The sequence below is a fragment of the Zonotrichia leucophrys genome, chromosome 8 (genome assembly GCF_028769735.1).
Source record: "Zonotrichia leucophrys gambelii isolate GWCS_2022_RI chromosome 8, RI_Zleu_2.0, whole genome shotgun sequence".
NCBI lineage: Eukaryota > Metazoa > Chordata > Aves > Passeriformes > Passerellidae > Zonotrichia > Zonotrichia leucophrys.
The window spans coordinates 3,421,493-3,439,154 of NC_088178.1; the positions used below are offsets into that span (position 1 = coordinate 3,421,493).

Sequence of the window (17,662 nt, forward strand, 5' to 3'; positions counted from 1 at the left end):
TTTTTTCTTAACTGATAACCACCAGAACAGCACAAGTCCCAGCCTCCCTAAACATCCGAGCTCCTATTCCTGCAAACAACTGCAAGACCCTAAGTGAGTGAATCAGCTGTACCTGTGCTTCCTGCACTGTAGGCTGCTGAGGTGGCTCTTCTAAAAGTGTTCGCTCCAGCAGGAGTTTGGAATAGGTTTCCTGTAACCGTTTGGCTGCTGAAGGCTCAGGAGGAGGCACATTCTTCACTTTAGTGACAGCCTCCTTCTGCTTTCTGTAGAGCTCTTGGAGCCTTTTGTTCTTCTGTTCTGTTGCCTCCTTTTGTGCTTTCTTCTCTTCATTCTGCTTCTTCTTCCTCTCCTCCTGCTGCCTGATGATGTACTGCCGAACCTCATCGCTGTCGTAGTGGCGTTTCTTAGAGATCACCTGAGGCTCCTCACTGGCTGCTACCTTGTCTGGTTTCCTTTTGGTTGGACTGTGGCTCCTCAGAGTTCGAGTGGGCAAAACAGATTTTTGATTCTGCTTTTCCACATCTGTCTCTTGCTTTGTACTCATGGAATCCAACTGCAGGTCATCAAGAATCCCACGGATCTCCACGGGCAGGAAGTCCTTGTTTACAGAGGCATGATCTTCTTGGTTATCACCTGGAAGAGCAGCTTCCAGTTTTCTCAGATTGGTCTCAGACCGAACTTTACTTCTTGACCTTTCAGAACTTCTTGAAGAGCTTTTTCGGGTAACATCCAATCTAGAATCAGAACCTGTCCTTCCAATGCAGCCTGCTAAAGAATGAGATGTCAAATATGTCAGGTAACAATCAAATCTGGGAAACAGCTGCAAAAAGGAGGACGAGGGAGAAGTGCAGATCTCACTGTAAACAGGTCTTTGCTTCATCTGGTGCCACAATCTGAATGTGGCAGACTGAGCCCACACCCTTTCTACGCTCACCAGCCTCATCATCTCACAGGCATAAGCACAGCAGCTCCCAGCATGCCTTATTTGTCCTGTCTGAGATTCTGGATAAACTCTGAAAAAGGCTGGTGGAGGAATCAATGAATATTTATGATGCCCATGGATGACATTATACTGCATCTGGAAGAACCACAATCCCTGTTAAACTGGGACCATTAACCACAGCTTATGGGTTATGCACAGCACACTTTCAAAATTCATCTGGCCATCTACCCATTCCCTTCCCTACTGGTTTCAAGAACCAAAGACAGATTGCAGGTGGTCCATGTTTTTAGTTGCAGCTTATATCTCATCTTTTCCAGATACCCCAAGCACCCCTGCAGCACATATCACCCCTCAAGTCCCATGTGCAGGGGCCATGACACCAAAAATGTCCATAATGCACACAGGAACAGAGTTTATGCATGGTTGTGAGCAAAATTTTCCCCCCACCTCCCTCAAATTCCAGGTTAAAAATAGGAGCAATTTTGATAAGAAACTCCTATCTCAGAAGTCTGCTCTAGTCTGCAGACATGCAGTGTTATATAATAAAGAAACATGAAGTAAGTCCAGTGATAAAAGAACAACTCACCAGACTTGGCAGCTCTCTCTCGGCCTGTTCTGTCACTGGATACAGCTCTTCTGTCCTGTTCTATTCTGGGAGCTGGACCCAGGATCTTTTTTACCAGCTTTTGTCCTTCCCGCCAGGAGGATGCACTTATCACATAGCTTCCACCTTCAAAATAAAGAATAAATAAAAGCCAAGCTCCAGAGGATTTGCCAGGGTATCAGAAAGAAGCATCATTGCAGCCATTCATCATTTCTGTACCATTTAATTCTGCATTAGTGGTACAGCTGCAGTTACACAAACAGCCAGAATGTCCCAGAGTAACACCCAAAACACACTGCAGCACATTAAAGCCCTACAAAAACTGATTTTAAAGAGAAGAATGAGTTATGCAGGTATCAAATATACAAACAAACACTATAGGGACAGGGGTAATATTTCTAGAGCTGTTCACCACCACTGAAATATGGAAAATAAGAAATAAAAACATAAAAGCAACTAAATTGCTGTAATGAGAGGAACAGTAATAAAGGTGAGTTATTAAAATCCCTTAAGCTTCCTATCAAAACAATATTAGCTAAAACTCTGGAAAAAAAACCCAAAACTACTTGAAAGGCTTTTACAGATAATTAATTGGTGAGATATATGTCTTGTGAGGAGGTTAAAAAATATCAAACAGCAGATATTTTACACCAATGCTAACTCACTGTCCCTTAGCTGGGACTTCTGTTCCAGCACTGAAAACAGTTAAGAATAAACTCTATTAGTTGATACTTAATTCAAGGACAAAATACCTTGCAGGTGACAGAAACCCAATCAAAATGTTCTAGGATTATTTTATCATCCTACATATAATTAAATTATAACAACTGGTGATGGTGGCATCTTTACCTAATATTGGGTAGATTAAATGATAGGTTTTTCAACACACTAACTTCAATACTAATTTTTTTTTTTATTTTTAATAATGACCTGAAAATGGCTTTGGAGAAAAACACAGTATAAAAAAGAAAATTTATTTAGGTAATTCACATAATTAATGATCTGTAAATTAATCAGACCTTTCAGGGGTATTAATTGCCAGAAAAGCACCTAACTTGAATATATAATTTGCAGTTGATTTTTAACAATTCCATTTCAGGCTCTACCTCCAAGTGCTCTGCCTAAAGAGACCCAGGACTGCAGCATGAGATCACCACAGCCACACAAAAAAGGCACTGTACTGGGCCCAAGAGCACTTTGAGACAGGATACCAACAATGTCAAGTGAAATCCAGCACAGCAGAATAATTGTTTTGGCAATCCCAGTCCTCAGTTTCCAACCCCTTTTCTTGTTGTTATTTTAACCTAGAAGTCTGCAGCCCACTACTCAACCCTTTGCTAGCAGAACTCCTTGCCTGCATTGTAAATTAGCCAAGTATTTTATAAAAGAGCTGTCACTTGAAACATGTCACTACAAGCCTCTCTGAAACAGAGGCATCAGCCAAAGGGGCTCTCTGCAGAATTCACTGTTCTCCCTTAGCTCTGTGTGTGTTTAAAGAGCCAGGGTGCAGTGTCACCTTCCATCTCCAGTCCCTGTTTAACTCAAACATGCCAAGGGGGCAGAACATGAGCCATGGCTATTCATAGCCTTGGCCATGTAAGCACTTTCCTACTGCAGGGACTGGAGGAGGATGGACCAGCATGGACATGACACTTGGAGCTGGTTCTTGTCTTCCAGGGATTTCAGGCCATCATCTTCCATGGATTTAATCCATTATAACAGGAGTTGGCTTTGTACATAATGGAGGGGCTGGAGCTTACAGCTGTTGGCTCCCTCGAAGGCAGAGAGGATTTCCTCACAAGGGAAAGCAGGGGGGTGGGAACTGATCTCCCCTCCATGGTAACCAGCGACAGGACCTGAGGGAATGGCCTGAAGTTGGGTCAGGAGAGGGTTAGGTTGGATATTAGGAAAAGATTCTTCATTCACAGGGGGTTTGGGCACTGAACAGGCTCCCCAGGGAACTGGTCACAGTCCCAAGACTGATGGAGCTCGAGAAGGGTTTGGACAATGCTCTCAGGCGCAGGGTGGGATTGCTGGGGCTGTCCTGTGCTGCTCTCTCACTTGGAACTGTCATAAACACATAAGACAGCTGAATGTGATTCCTTAGGTAGGGACTGATCAGCACAGGAGGGAGTAAATCCATGCTTATCACTTGAAGCATTAGTATTCCTTACCAAAAATATTCACAAGCAGGATTTAGAGCATGCAGAAGCACATATTCACTCTCTAAAAATCCTTTGTAATAATTTTTAAAGCTGCTTTTTATTTCTACAAAATGTTTACAGATTATGGGTCACTGTACATAAGGAAAAACAGAATACCTTAAGAGGGGTTCAAAAGGTGCCTTAACTTGAATATATTTAAAGAAAAGAAATTGCTCGGTGTGTGATTGCAACCATAGCTACTCACTTTATAAGAAAACTAAAACCAACTATGAAACATATCTGCAAGTCCTCCTAATTCTTTTGCTGCCACTATCAAAGATTCACACTACTAGGAAACTAAGAAGCACTGTCAGAATTCCACATGTTTAATTTCATTTTCTTCTATAAGGTACTGCTCTACAGAAACCTGCTTGCATCATCTTCTCTAAATAATTAAATTTAAATTGTATTTAACAATCAGTGGAATTGTCAGACAACAGTGGGGAAAAAAATTATCAGTTGGTAAAAGAAATAAACATTTATTTAAAAATACCAAGATTTGGAAGGCTACTCAGGGAATGTGTGCTTACATTATTTCACCAACTGAAAAAGCCAGGAGTGGGTTAAGCCAGAACTGAAGGTGCAGAACAGCAATAACTATGGGAACAATAACCAGAGAAAAACCAGGAGCATCCTGTTCTCTGCTTCCCCACTGAGAAACCATCCCAGAGAACACCTTTGACAGCAGCCCCTCCTCACCTGACAGGAAAGCAACTCAGCAAGTGCCACTGGCACTGATTTTAGCCATGAGCCATGGCTCAGGCTTTAACCAGCTTCATCACAGCCCAGACACAGACAGGATCCAGGGCAGAGCTACTGCTTCTTTTTGTCCACACAGCCCTGACACATACCTGAGGATACCTCTCCCCACAAGAAACTCACACTCTGCAGCACTTTCCTCAAGCTGCACACAGCAAGTGGAAAGGCAAAAAATTAAAATAAACCACAAAAAAGGTGCCAACAACAAAACCACACACAACCCCCAATGCAGCACAGTGTACAAACTCACTACAACAGCACTGTCACACATCTAAGAAGGCTTTTAAAGAAATGCACTTCTGTTTTTCTTTCTTGAGACAAAACTCATCTCTGAGGGACATGTAACAATCCTCCCTCCACAGCAGAAATAGTCACCTTGTTTGGACTCTGGACTTGACAATCGTGTCAGTTTTTGCACTTTCCGCACTGGTCTTGTAGATTTCTTCTCTTTGTTTCGCTCACTAGATTTTCCTTTCACTGCTGCATCCTCTAAAAACAAACAAAAGCTGTTAAGTGATATCCCACAAGGGAGAACACAGAATAACAAGCTTATTTCAGCATTTGAAAAACCAGAACTCAGAGAAACACAAAAGAATTCACTGACTTTCCCAGATTATACACTCAGATCAATGACTTCCAGTCCAGCACTTTAAAATCCTCACAGAATTTTGAATCAAGGTCTGTTTACCTATGCCCTGGTAGGCAGTGAAGCCACAGCAAGGCCATAGAGATATTCACAAGGTTAGTTTTCAATACTAAAAGCAATGTTGTCAGTTTACATTAAACAGTCTCATTTTTGCATAGCAGTTAGGCTAAAGGATATTGTATGGACCCCAAGTTTCCAGTAATTTTGTCTTAAAGTTGTTCAGGATTTGCCATAGTAGAACAAAATTGCTGTAGTGGAGCAGGGTGGGAAGCAGCCTGTTCTTTCCTGGAGTCAGGAAAGGGCTGTTTGTTGCTAAAAGAGATGAAGACATTCTGTATGGTCTATGCTTACACATAAAAATCTTTTTCTTGGAAAGAAGAGCAGATATTAGAGATATAAGAGATTATTTCAGCACTAGAGAGCAAAGAACAGTTCTGATACAACTGACTGTACACACCCAAAACACCACATGGTGTAAATTTAATACAGAAGTAACACATGGGTAGATAATCTGACAACCTAAAAATACATTTACAGTACATATTATGTGTAGCACCAGCATTTGTTTACTAGCAATCAGATATTCAGTATAATCTTTTCAGCTCAGAAAGGAGACACGTTCCACAACAGCTGTTCTACACATGGCATCAGGACAGAAGTGTGGATCAACACACACACAGCTCCTTCCTTTTGTAGGCACTGGACACATGATCCAAATGCCTTTTAATTGGATCTCTTCAACAAAGCTTTTTTAAAAAAAACTTGAATTTCTATAAACAGCTTGTTATGCTTGCCAAAATTAAAATAAAAATGCTAGTGTAGTTAAAAGTCTGTGGAAATTTGGCATTAATTTCACAGACTGATGTGAACAGTGCAAAAATATTTGCAAAATAATTTTACTGGAAAGGAGCATCTCTTCTTTCTGAAGTATTTTTTATGAGTGATTCCATAAAAAGTCCTTGGTAACTTATTAAGTTGTACAAGGAAAAAAGACAAATTGGTTTATTACTACACAGATACCTACAGATTTAAATCTCAATGCATTTTCCTTCAGTCTTAAATGTTTTGAGCAAAGAGAAAAGTTATTCTTAATAAGTAAGCTCTTACTGCAAAACCAGAGGTTCTCTGGGGTTTTTATTTTCCATTCCCACCCATTTTATTCACCTGATCTCTGCCCCTCTCCCAGCTCAATCAGAGGCAATTCAAGCTCACAGCACTTCACTGTAACCAGCCCAGCAAATTAAAAAAGCACACTTGGGCATCCCACTCCAGCTCAGCAAAGAAAAGAGCTGCCAATGGTACTGCAGTTTTTCAGAGTGGAAGATGAATAAAGATTGTGTCTTGGAGCAGTACATTTGAAAACAGAAACCTAAAGTGGGTTTTGTCCTTTTAACCAGGAAATTGTACTCATTCATGCAAACATGTATAAAAAAGCAACAAAATTAAACAAAAGTTATTCTAATGGAGTTTTCTTTTTTCCTGTTTCAAAGAAATGCCATTACTTGGCATTCTTTTTGGTACTGTTTTTTTATTAGAAGTACTTGAATGAGAGAACTGGGAGAAGGACTAATTTTGTTGTTGTTTTAGTGTTCAGTAAATTATTCCTCCCGTGGAGAGAATTACAACATATCCAACACCCATTCCTTCCATTTTTTGTTCCCATGACTTTGTAGACTTGTACAAAATATATTTCTCTGCCTTTCAGAGAAAGTTTTGTGGCTTAATCAATTCTGCTTGTGGCTCACCTTTTAACTGGAGTGCAATATCTCTGTAAAGCTCCCGACCAATACGAAACTCGTCTGCGTGCCAGATCTTTCCATCTGGAGTGCGAATCCTTGTTTCAGCAGGATTGAACCCTGAAAGCAAAAGATCCAAGAGTTGAAAATAACTCCATTAAATGTAAATACAGCTTTGTTAGAGGGGAAGGGATGGGAAACTGCCAAGTAAAAAAGTAACCGTGTGAATATCTAATGCTAAATTAGAAGAAAGCAATATACCAGTCTGCCTCTTGCTCGCAGTTGAAAAACAGCAGAATTGGTGAGGAAAAGATTATTAAAATTGTGAAAAGTTTTTTCAATAAGCTCTGAGACAATAAAAAGATATTGCAATCAACCCAAACAGCGATACAGCAAGATTCTTTTTATAGTAATTCTAATAAGAGACAGGAAAAATTTCAAAGGAATTCCCATTTCTGTAATTTAACAAGAATTTCTTTTTACTTGTGATCTGTGATCAAACCATGCACCCTCAGATTGCCCAAAGAGAGGGTCCATGATTTGAAACGCTGCTCAGTGGATTGAGCTCGGCTCCCTCAGCCTGTACACGCAGCAGGGAGGGGATCTGCACCTCCGTACCTCTGTAAGATGGAGCAGCAGGCACAGCTGTCACCTTCCTGACCTTGGGAGTCACCGTGCTCTCCACGTTAGTGACCATGACAGGCTGCTCAGCATAGCCCAAGTGCTGCCCTCTGCCACTGAGCTCCTCAGAATGCTCCCACTGCTTTCGGATCCTCTCCTTCAGCTTCTCCAGCTTGGCATCGTGCTGCCGCTGCTTCAGGATTTCCAGCCTGTGAGCGCTGCAAATACTCGAGGCAGAAGGGGAAGACACTTTCAGTTCACTGTCCTGGGATGTGACACTCTGAGAAGCTCTAGTGCTACTCTCATCTCCCCTGGAGCCACTGGTTTTTTCTTCTTCCAGTCTTGACAGTGCTGCCAGCCTAGGAAAAGGCTCATTACTCTGCAAGGTGTTGGTGGTGGGTCGGCCATTGAGGTACCTCATAGCGGTCTCGTCTGCAGCATAAGGGATGAGGCTGTCAAAGGCTCTGTTGTGCCAATCCTGCTGGTCCTGCTCGTGTGCCAGACAAGCTGGGAGCTCACTCTTCCCTTCTGCTTCACTCAGCTCCAAGCAAGACAGCAGCTGCTCGGCCTCAAGCTGGCTAGAACTGTGGTAAGACAGAGAACTATATAAATCCCTGATGTAACAGAAGGGGGGAAAATTCACCGTCAGACACACAAATGTAGGACCCTAAAACTCAGCAATCAGCACATTCATCAACTAAATGAATTATTTCCCTCTACCCTGGCTCCACTTAAAGGCAAGTTCTTTTAAAGTCTGACCTCCTTATATTTAATAGTGTGAGTCAGATCAAACAGAGAGAGACTTCTGTTCAAAATTTCATTTGTTGCGCTCTCTGTCTGAAAAGAACTATATATAACGTTGAAGACTAGGAAATCAGCAAGCAGTAATATCACCCTTCAATTTAAAAGAGAAAAGCCTTAAATAACAAGTATAGGCTTAGAGAAGCATCATTAGTACATGAGCTATTCAATTAACAAAATTGACCCAAATCAGGGGTCAATTGACCCCTGTCACATGCAACAAGGAGGACCACCTCACAGCTGACTCAAGTAATGGAAAAAGAGACCAAAACTTAGATGTCAGGATAATAATCATGTCCTATGGCCCCTTCTGTGTTCTGTACCACTCTTGTTCCATGAGAAGCTGTTCTTATAGGAGTTTCTCACATTCACAAAAATGTGACTTTAGTACTAGCCCTAGTACTACTACTACTACTCTTACTCCACACTGTCTTGGTAACACATTTGGGAACATATGCTGAAGAACTAATGAAACAAAGCTGGAAAAGCATAAGGAAACAGTCTTCTTGGTTCTTATTACTGAAACTAAATACCTATCAAACCCATCAGGTCGCTAATGCCATACCACTTGATGATCCAGCCCCCTTTCAAAACAGTTGACTTTGAACTAATATTCACTAAATAAAAAATAAATTTGGAATATTTACTAAAAAGTTCAACAACACATGCTCTCATGTGGGTAGGCGATGGGAGGAAGCAAACCAATTTTTGAGGAGGTGTCAAAAACACCATTGTTAGCTTAAATCTAATCTGAGCATGTTTTTCTTCAATAGTCAGCTGTCCCAGCACTGACCTGTAGGAAGCCAATGGCTCACGGAATTCCACACGACTGCATTTCTTCACATTGCTCTCCAGCGTGGTTGCTCGAAGAGGACTGCGTGAGGATTTCTCCTTGCTTGATTTATTTTGGCTGGAGGACCTGGAACCTGAAGCAGAAAACAAAGAATGCTCTATGTATCCACCTCTGCAGAAAGAGAAAGCTCCTGAGGCTGAATCATTGACATTGTCTGTCTTGGGTTTGAGCAGCTCTCTCTTCCAACAAGCTGATTTCAACAACCACGAGCAAGGCAGGAAGTGCTTGAAACAATGACCACACTTAAAGAGAGACAATAATGCCTAAAGATTAATTAGAAGTAATTAAATCTCTGAAGTTGGCTGTGTTGCCACTAGAGGTCGATCTGTCTGTTCTTCAGTAGCACACTACCAGAATGCTCTTAGGATATAAAATGAGGGCTTATTTCCTATAAGCAAATGCTCTCCTTCAGTCAGATAACAGAAGCCTCAGATTTAGCAAATTTCCTGTCAGAGTGGGATAAGCACTGCGTGGGGCAAGTCCTGTCACCCCCTCTAACCAAAAGACTGGGATAGAACACTCACCTTCCTAAGCTCAGGGAAGGAAACATCAGTTTCTTCTGGGCAATTAGAGTTTCAGGAATAAAGAGCACAGGCAGGAGAGAAGCTGGGGGCAGGGAGAAGCCAAGCTTTCCCAGAATGCAGTGGCTTTATGCTGCCTTACACATTCTCTCCTCAATAATACATACCCTTCCTGCTGCTCTTCCTGCTGGCACTAGCAGTGGGCTTCTTGGCATCCATGACTGAATCAAACACAGCCGTGCTGCTGGGAGCTATTTCCAATTTGTTCTCTATGTGACGTAGCTACAATTGGAAGATAATGCAAATTAGAACACAGTTTTCTATTTTTAAGCTATATTTTTATTTCCCCCCAAACAAAAGAAGTTTTTCCTTTTTCACAACAAGTCAAATTGCAAGCAAGAGCAACTTCACAAGGCTGACATTGCAAAACTGTATGGTCTTATGGCCAGAAACTACTATTAAGTTTTGTTTAATAAGATTATCTAAATCAGGTTTTGTTGCATAGTTTTGTTCCCTTAAATGGGCTGTTTTGAAAAAATTAATAACATGCCATTCAGAGACTTAATGCTTGGCCTGAATAAAATATTAATTCCACTTGGAAAAAATTCTGTAATACTCCCTTATAAATGGAGCATGATAAAAATTCCACATGTAAAACCCCAAACTGATGCTCAGCTACTGAGAAAAAAGAGGGACATGGTTATGGGAAAGAGCTGAATTCCATGCAAACCCAAACTGCTTGGCCTCACTGAAGCCAGGTTTCAGACACTACTACATCATCTGATGCACCTAAGTTAATTCCCACAGAAATACAGCAACTGCAATGCTCAGAATGGAAAATTATTAAATACACTGGTGTTGCCCCAGTTTCTGACTGGTTTGAGTAAGCAGAGGAGAGGTATTTTCCCAAGTTTTCAGAAAAATGTGACATCCCCTCTCAGTTAAATAAAAAGGTATTAAGCTTGCTGTGGCAAAAGCTTCTCCTTGTGTGCAGAAAACTTTCCAAGATAAAGCAATGTTCAACATTTACATACTCCAATGGCTTTGTGCTATTACAGCTTGTTGAAGAGACAATCCCTGAGGAAAATATTTTGGTAAAAGCTTGTGTAGCCACTAACTGATTTGAAAATGAGTAAAAAAAAAAAAACAAACTAAACAATCCCAAAGGAACAAAAAAGAAAGTAAAAAAAGTACTTACAGCAGCCTTAGTCTGAGAAATAGAAGCCCATGCTGCAGTTAGATCTTCCAGGGCAGAAACAAAGAAATTAATTTCTCATTAGTACATGAAAAACAATGAAATAAAATGTTGCCTCAAAACAATTTTAATTCTCTTGCTAATCAAGTTATTTTCACAACACAGTTCCCACCTGTAAATCTCCTCCATGAAAGACTGTTTTCAGTCAAGGCTCATCTTAGCAAAGCTATAAAGCATTTAACGTAACATATTATGAGTTTACTAAGTTAGGTTGAATGCATGATGACCCCTGAAATCAAATCCACCACATTTAATAGAAGATGTTTATTAGATAAAATGAGGCTGGTTATCTACCCCAACATAAATACTTTCTATTTTTCTATTATACTACAGTTTAACTACCTTTTTTTTCCCCTTTCCATTTTCTTCTTCAGTAAACTAAGCATGAATACATGGTCACTGAAAGACTCTACTCAAAACCCAAGCTCCGAAGGGCAGAATTATGAACAGAAATCTTTCTGAACTGTACATCCTACAAACAAAACAGAAATAATGTTTGTGAACAAGCAGGGGGTACTAACCCAAGCCTTGTAATCTAAACAGACAGCACCTACTCCATAAGCAATTGAGCTCAGGAGGATGTAGTAGTGTTTTCCTCTATAAATATTTACTTCCTCAGTTCCCCTCTTTTGTTTCCTAATGGTTCTTACAATCTAATGGTTTATAAAACACAACATCCTCATGTCAGAACCATGGAGAGTAGTAGTAACAGCTGAAAGAAATAATCTTTTTCTCATAGCAAAAACCTGCCAATTTCATTTCAGGCAAAACACAACACCACAAAGGAAAAGGGTTAGAGAAGCAGCACAGAAACAACTTTGCTTTGACTTTAGAGATGGTGCTTCTTGTCCACAGAACAGTACAGCTTCAAAAAGTAGGCAATTTCAACAGAAACTGGATATACCACAGGAAATAATCAGCAATAATGTTCTCTTACAGATAAAATAATAATCTTTCTCTGCTTTCAAAACAACTTCTGGAGTCCAGTTTTGCCACACTGGAGATCATATGATTGACCTCGAAGCACAGGCTTAGCAAGCCACTCAGCTGCTCTACAGACAAGACCTTTCTCCCTTTCTGGGAAGGTTTTTTTCAGGGAAGTACTGTCATGTTCAAATTTTTCTGTCCCCTCCTTTCCTAAATTAGAGTAATCATAACAGTAAAAAGCTAAACAATTTCTCCAACTAAGGGAGACAAAAGTGCTGTAAAACTCATCCCAGCAGAGATGTACTGTTGCTTTTCAAGTGTCTTCACCACTCTGGAACTGAGCAACTGGCAGAGGCCCTTCCTCATTTCCTTCCAGAGCCAACAGTTCCCAATTTCTGCTCCTGCACTGCTCCTCCTCTACAGCACTTAAAAAAAGATAAATCTGTCTTTGTGCCATCTTGGCAACCATATCCCAGGCTGGCAAGTGCTAATGCAGATCAGCAAATACTCCAGAGATCAGAGTACAAAACTGCAATCTGCAAAAGGAAGCCACAGAACACATGCTCTTACTCCCAAACCGAGGCAGGAGAATGCTTTCTGGAACAATTCCCCAAAGTTTCAAATAACTCTTGACAAAATATCTCCCAAAACAAGGCAGCAGACCAGAGAAAACCCTCACCTCTGGTGGAATCCTTGCTTTGGTTATGCCTTGGATTTTGTAGAGGCACCTCATTAGACTTGCTGCTCCACATTGTGTCAATTTACCTAAAAAAAGAAAGAGTCCTGTAAGAATCAAAGAGATATAAAGTAAAAACAAATCTGTCTTGGTCTAAAGAGAACATAACCTTGATCATTATGATGAATGTCTACCTCATCTGATGACTTCAAACCTTCATCATGAACAAGGTCAGATAATCAGCATGAAATCACAGATGTGGTCACAGCTTCCTGCAGAAACCACCTAATTCCATGCATAAAGAAGGGTTTCACTTTGTTCTCTGTCATCAAGAAACATTAACTTGATAAAAGGAGGCCCAGAGGTTGATGCAATTTAGATCAGAGTAACAAGTATTGCAGCAAGTGTGAAGAATTCCACACTGGAATAGTGCACACACAGGCCTAACAGAGACAGCACCACATGGCTTGAACCTACAAATGCTTGGGGAAAATATCAACCCCACCAGGGAGAGAATGAATGGAAAAGGAAAAGGGACAGCAAAACTGCATGGCAGGACACCACAGCCAGGAAAAAAGACAAGCCTGGTGCCACCATTGCTTTCCTGTGAACTTTGAATTTAAGACTCACAGTGAATCTAAAATTAGCGTGAAGTCCCAGCCACTATCACCAAAGCAGTTTTTATGAAGGAAAAAAAGCAAAAAACCCCAAATAAAAAAAAGAACCCAGCACATGCTTACTGAGCTGTCTTCATAACACACTGACAACACTTCTGTTATGGAAAGAAACAATCAGGTGACCACAGAATTCCACAGGAAGTTCTAGACCTCTGAAGGAGTCATAAAAGCACATTTTCCTCTCTCTTCTTTCACAAACTCCCAGATGTAATTTTCCTTATTTTTTAATTACTGAAAATTTCTTTTGCTCTTACTTCTCTACACTGTGTGCCACATAAAAAAGCAATCAAATATAAAGATCAATCTTCTGGTAAAAGCAGACCAAAATTAACACTATCTACTACTTCCTGAAACAGATTTTTGCCCATATATTTTTTGATAAGGAATTTTATCATATATGGTTTTAAGGATACTCACAGTGACCAGCAGTAAAGTTTGGTCTAACATTTAGTCATAAATCCTGTATTTATAGCAGTAAGTTATCTCAAAAAATTCCTCTTATGCCCCAGGAAAAACTATCAATAATAAGAACACAGGTCTTCAAATGAACTTTAGTTGTGACTTTCTTTGATGAGTTCAAGTAAGTGTTTGAAAGAGTAAGGAAAAGGCATGAAAGCTTATATATGTAGGTACAGAAACCCAAGTCCACAATAATTCAGAAATTCTAGAAAAGAAGGTGGGTGTGTTAATTTTTAAGTATCCAATAGTTATGGGCATTAAGCCAAGTGTAGTTAGAAAATTCTGCTTCCAGGACAGGTGCTGAAGAGCTCATTGCTGCAGAACAGCACTTTGTGCCTCACATCATTCCTGCTGTAAATCACAGCACTGCCCTGCCCTGGAAATCATCCAGCTGATCCTCTCCATCACTGAGGAAAAGAGCTGTTGGGCTAGAAATGTAGAAAATAAATATTAATAAAAATGAGGGAATTTTCCATAGAGAACTGCTGAAAACACTGGATCATAGCAGTATCAGTTTCTTGGCCAAACACTCATGTAACAAAACCTACTCCATATGTAAATTTAATTGGATAACTTCTGGACAAGCAAACATCTATTAAAGGATTAAGTATCCATCTTCATGTAATTGCTAGGGATTCATTCTCATCATTAGAATTATTAGTATAGATAAGAAAACTTAATCAGGGACTATAATTGTTCTTTTTCTTTTACATGCACAAATATATACAGTTTATTTTAGGAAGCCATGCAAATGTAGAATTGCAACACACTCTATGTATCTATATGAGAAGTACCAGATTAAAAATCTGAAATTGCTTGTTAATAGCCTTCATCCCAACACTCTAAATTGCAGATATAAAATTGTAACACACTCTATGTATCTGTATGAGAAGTACCAGATTAAACAATCTGAAATTGCTTGTTAATAGCAATTTGCTAACACTCTAAGCTGCCAGTGCTTTACCTGAGCTGAACAGAACCCAGCTCTGGAGCTGTCTACAGTTTCAGCAAGGCAACACTGCAGAATTTCCAGTCCTGATGCAATCATAACTCTGAGGGTTTGGGGTTTAGCTGTCCCTCTCCCAAGCCTTTGGAAGGGTGGGAGAAATTTATGAGCTTTTCAAAACCTACATACAAATAAATTATGTTGATTCCCATAAACTTTGAATTCCTTCTAAAATAACTTCTCTCTATTGTTACAGCTGACATGAATAAGCAGCACCCTCTTAAAAAAAACTTAAATACTTTTACAATGGAATACCCTGCCTGTGCATAACATTCAACCAGACAGAGAAGATTCTTTAACGTTACCAAGAGTACAAAAAGGGATGGGGAATAAAAAAGAAATAAATCCAGACAGTTACCATGTCTGTTTATAGGACTTGCATGCAGGGTAATAGACCAGGTAAACACTAAAATACATTGAAATGAATATTGATCAGAGAATAATTCTAAGCAAAAAAATTATATATTTTCCATCAATACAGAAGTTGTCTTGAAGTCCCATGAATAACTTTTAGATAAAATACATAAAAGCTAAAATCATTCTGAAATGACTGCTTCAAAGAGATCTCGTTCTGCTAAACTAAATCACCATCTCTATTTAATACTGACCTTAAACAAAGAGACTGAGCTCAAAAGATGAAACACCAAAGAACTTCTGAGAAGACAGCACTGATGGCACAAGGTTATCTGCAGGCTGGATAAGGCTTTGAGAACCTTAAGGTTGTTGGAAAAAAGGTGGAAGACTGCAGAACCAACAGAACTGATGTGATGGCTATGGGAGACACAGACATCCCACACAGGCCCAGCCAGGGCTGCCCTGCCCAGCCCCTTGCTGGGTCAGCATTAAGATACAAACACCACTGTATTTTTTGTATAAGATACAAACACCACTGTATTTTTTGTATAAGATACAAACACCACTGTGTTCTGATGTTTCAACCCCACATCAAGTGCCCATCTCATTCTTTATTCACATGCCCAAAAAATAAATCAAAGTACACAAGAGAAGGCACAGCAGAGCTGCTACAGATGAGGCCCTAGGAGGAAACAAACAGGAAACAATATACTGCAAACTCCTGGAAGAAACTGCATGGGGGGATGGATACAGGACCTGACAACCACTCTCCTCTACAAACACTGCTCCTACAAGAAGACACTGAAGAGAACTGACAGATCAGAAAATGCATGAGAAAGCACCAGAAAGGAGGAAATGAAAACAAAGAGAAAACCACTGCCAGCATGTAAGAAAGGAACATGAGAAATCCACACATTTAATACTAAACATACCAAGGATGGCACTGAAAGGTACAACAGACAGCAAATCAAGGGGTCAACATTGTTAAGAGCACAACATTTAAAAAAAGAGTGGGAGATATGAAAGCAGATTATACTTAGCAAAGATATATAAAAATGTAGAAGAGATTAAAAACAAGACTGGGTAAAAGAGAAAGAAAATTGTGAGAGAAGCAGGATATAAAATGGAAGAGAATGAGAAAGCTAGGAAGGTGAGAGAAATGCAATGAACTTCTAAAGAACTGGCACAGAGAGCAGCAAAAAGGAAGAAAAGAAGCTTGTGTATTGGTCCAGTTGTGAAGTTTTCAAAGATCCTTGGTAAGGTTTTTTCCTTAGTAGCACAGACTTGGTAAGAAAAGGAAAGAGGAAACTCATGGCACTGAATCAAGGGAAGAGGAGAGGAAACTGAATTGTGCAGATTCAGAAAAGGAAGACAATGTGAGCAAGAGATCACCCACTGCTGTTTTCACTAATATTTTGTGGTTTTAGGGGAAAAAACCAAGTATGCACAGGGAACAGTATTCCTCAAGACTTTGTTTCTTATAAAAACACAAGGGATATTAAATGAAAGGGATAGCACAAAAGGAAATATGAAAGTTTGCTATGAGTATGGAATGAAACAAGTTATTAACATTGACTTCTTTGGGATATTCTCAAATGTTTTATCCACATAGTGACAGATTTTGCTACAAACTGAGTACACAGTGCACAAGGACAACATTTTATGCAGTTTAAGCAAAAATAATGCACCAATGCCAATAAAAGAAGCAATCTTTTCCTTTCTTTATGCCTCTTTGCCTTATTCAGGCAGAAAGTCAATGGGCTTATGTGGTAAAGCAAAGTGAGCAGGGAGTCTGGTACAGGCTGAAAGAATTCTGCCTGGTTTTTTGCTTTATTGGTTTTACCTCTGTCATACTGTAAACAGCACCCTCCATGCAGGAATGAGAAGGGGTGGAAACACTGGTGAACAGTGGGATCAGTCTCAGGAGCAAATGTGGGAAGCTGCTCCTGCCTTTGCCTCGAGGAGAGCAGAGGGACTGGGCAAAACAAGAACCATTCATTCTCTCATTGCCAGTGGAGCTCCAAGGCACCCTGACCAGCGTGTCCCAGTGCCCCCACACCTCACACACTGCACACTGCTCTGTGCAGGAAATGGGCACACACACAAATCATCATTTTCTCCTGTTTGCAAAAGCATTTTCAGTTTCCATGAATAAATACAAAGGTGACTTTTGAATCTTAAAGGAGCCTCTGGAGCTCCTGTCTGTGCAGCTAAAGCTCTGCACTGCTGGCAGAACAGACAAAGGTGCACAGGCACAGGCAGACCCAGCTGAACAAATTGTTTTGCTCAGTCCACTGAAAGTGATGGAAATTATATTTAAAGATGCCAGGAACACTTTCAGTGTCTTCTCAAATACCACAAAACACAATTTATTATGATATGCTTGAGTCTGGAATAAAAATAACCTTAACCTACTCGTTTTTCCAGAACCCAAGTCCTTACCATATTGCATTATCTCACTTAAATGAGAGTTAAAAATATCCATAACACACTGTTCTGAGACTTGTTTTGGTTATGTATATGGGCTTTAAAAATGTTTTTTGGTACAAGAGTGACATATTCTTTCTTTGGCCAGAGCATATTTTGAGCAAACTTTGCCTTTCAACGGTATCAGATGCAG

General features: G+C 40.1%; 1 protein-coding gene across 8 annotated transcripts in view; it reads right to left on the reverse strand.

Annotated features, from left to right (window-relative positions):
* CEP350 (centrosomal protein 350) overlaps window positions 1-17,662 on the reverse strand; it is a 68,971-nt gene that overhangs the window by 46,204 nt on the left and 5,105 nt on the right. For 6 of the 8 annotated variants that reach the window (XM_064719348.1, XM_064719350.1, XM_064719351.1 and 3 more), the window contains exons 2-10: window positions 12,550-12,635; window positions 10,887-10,930; window positions 9,856-9,970; window positions 9,108-9,240; window positions 7,511-8,097; window positions 6,902-7,012; window positions 4,886-4,999; window positions 1,530-1,673; window positions 113-768 (exon numbers count right to left, since the gene is read on the reverse strand). In XM_064719348.1, the coding sequence (XP_064575418.1) occupies window positions 113-768; window positions 1,530-1,673; window positions 4,886-4,999; window positions 6,902-7,012; window positions 7,511-8,097; window positions 9,108-9,240; window positions 9,856-9,970; window positions 10,887-10,930; window positions 12,550-12,622 (1,977 nt within the window). In that variant the 5' untranslated portion in view covers window positions 12,623-12,635. The remainder of the gene's footprint in view (window positions 1-112; window positions 769-1,529; window positions 1,674-4,885; window positions 5,000-6,901; window positions 7,013-7,510; window positions 8,098-9,107; window positions 9,241-9,855; window positions 9,971-10,886; window positions 10,931-12,549; window positions 12,636-17,662) is intronic. The other 2 variants (XM_064719352.1, XM_064719347.1) reach the window with 2 other exon arrangements.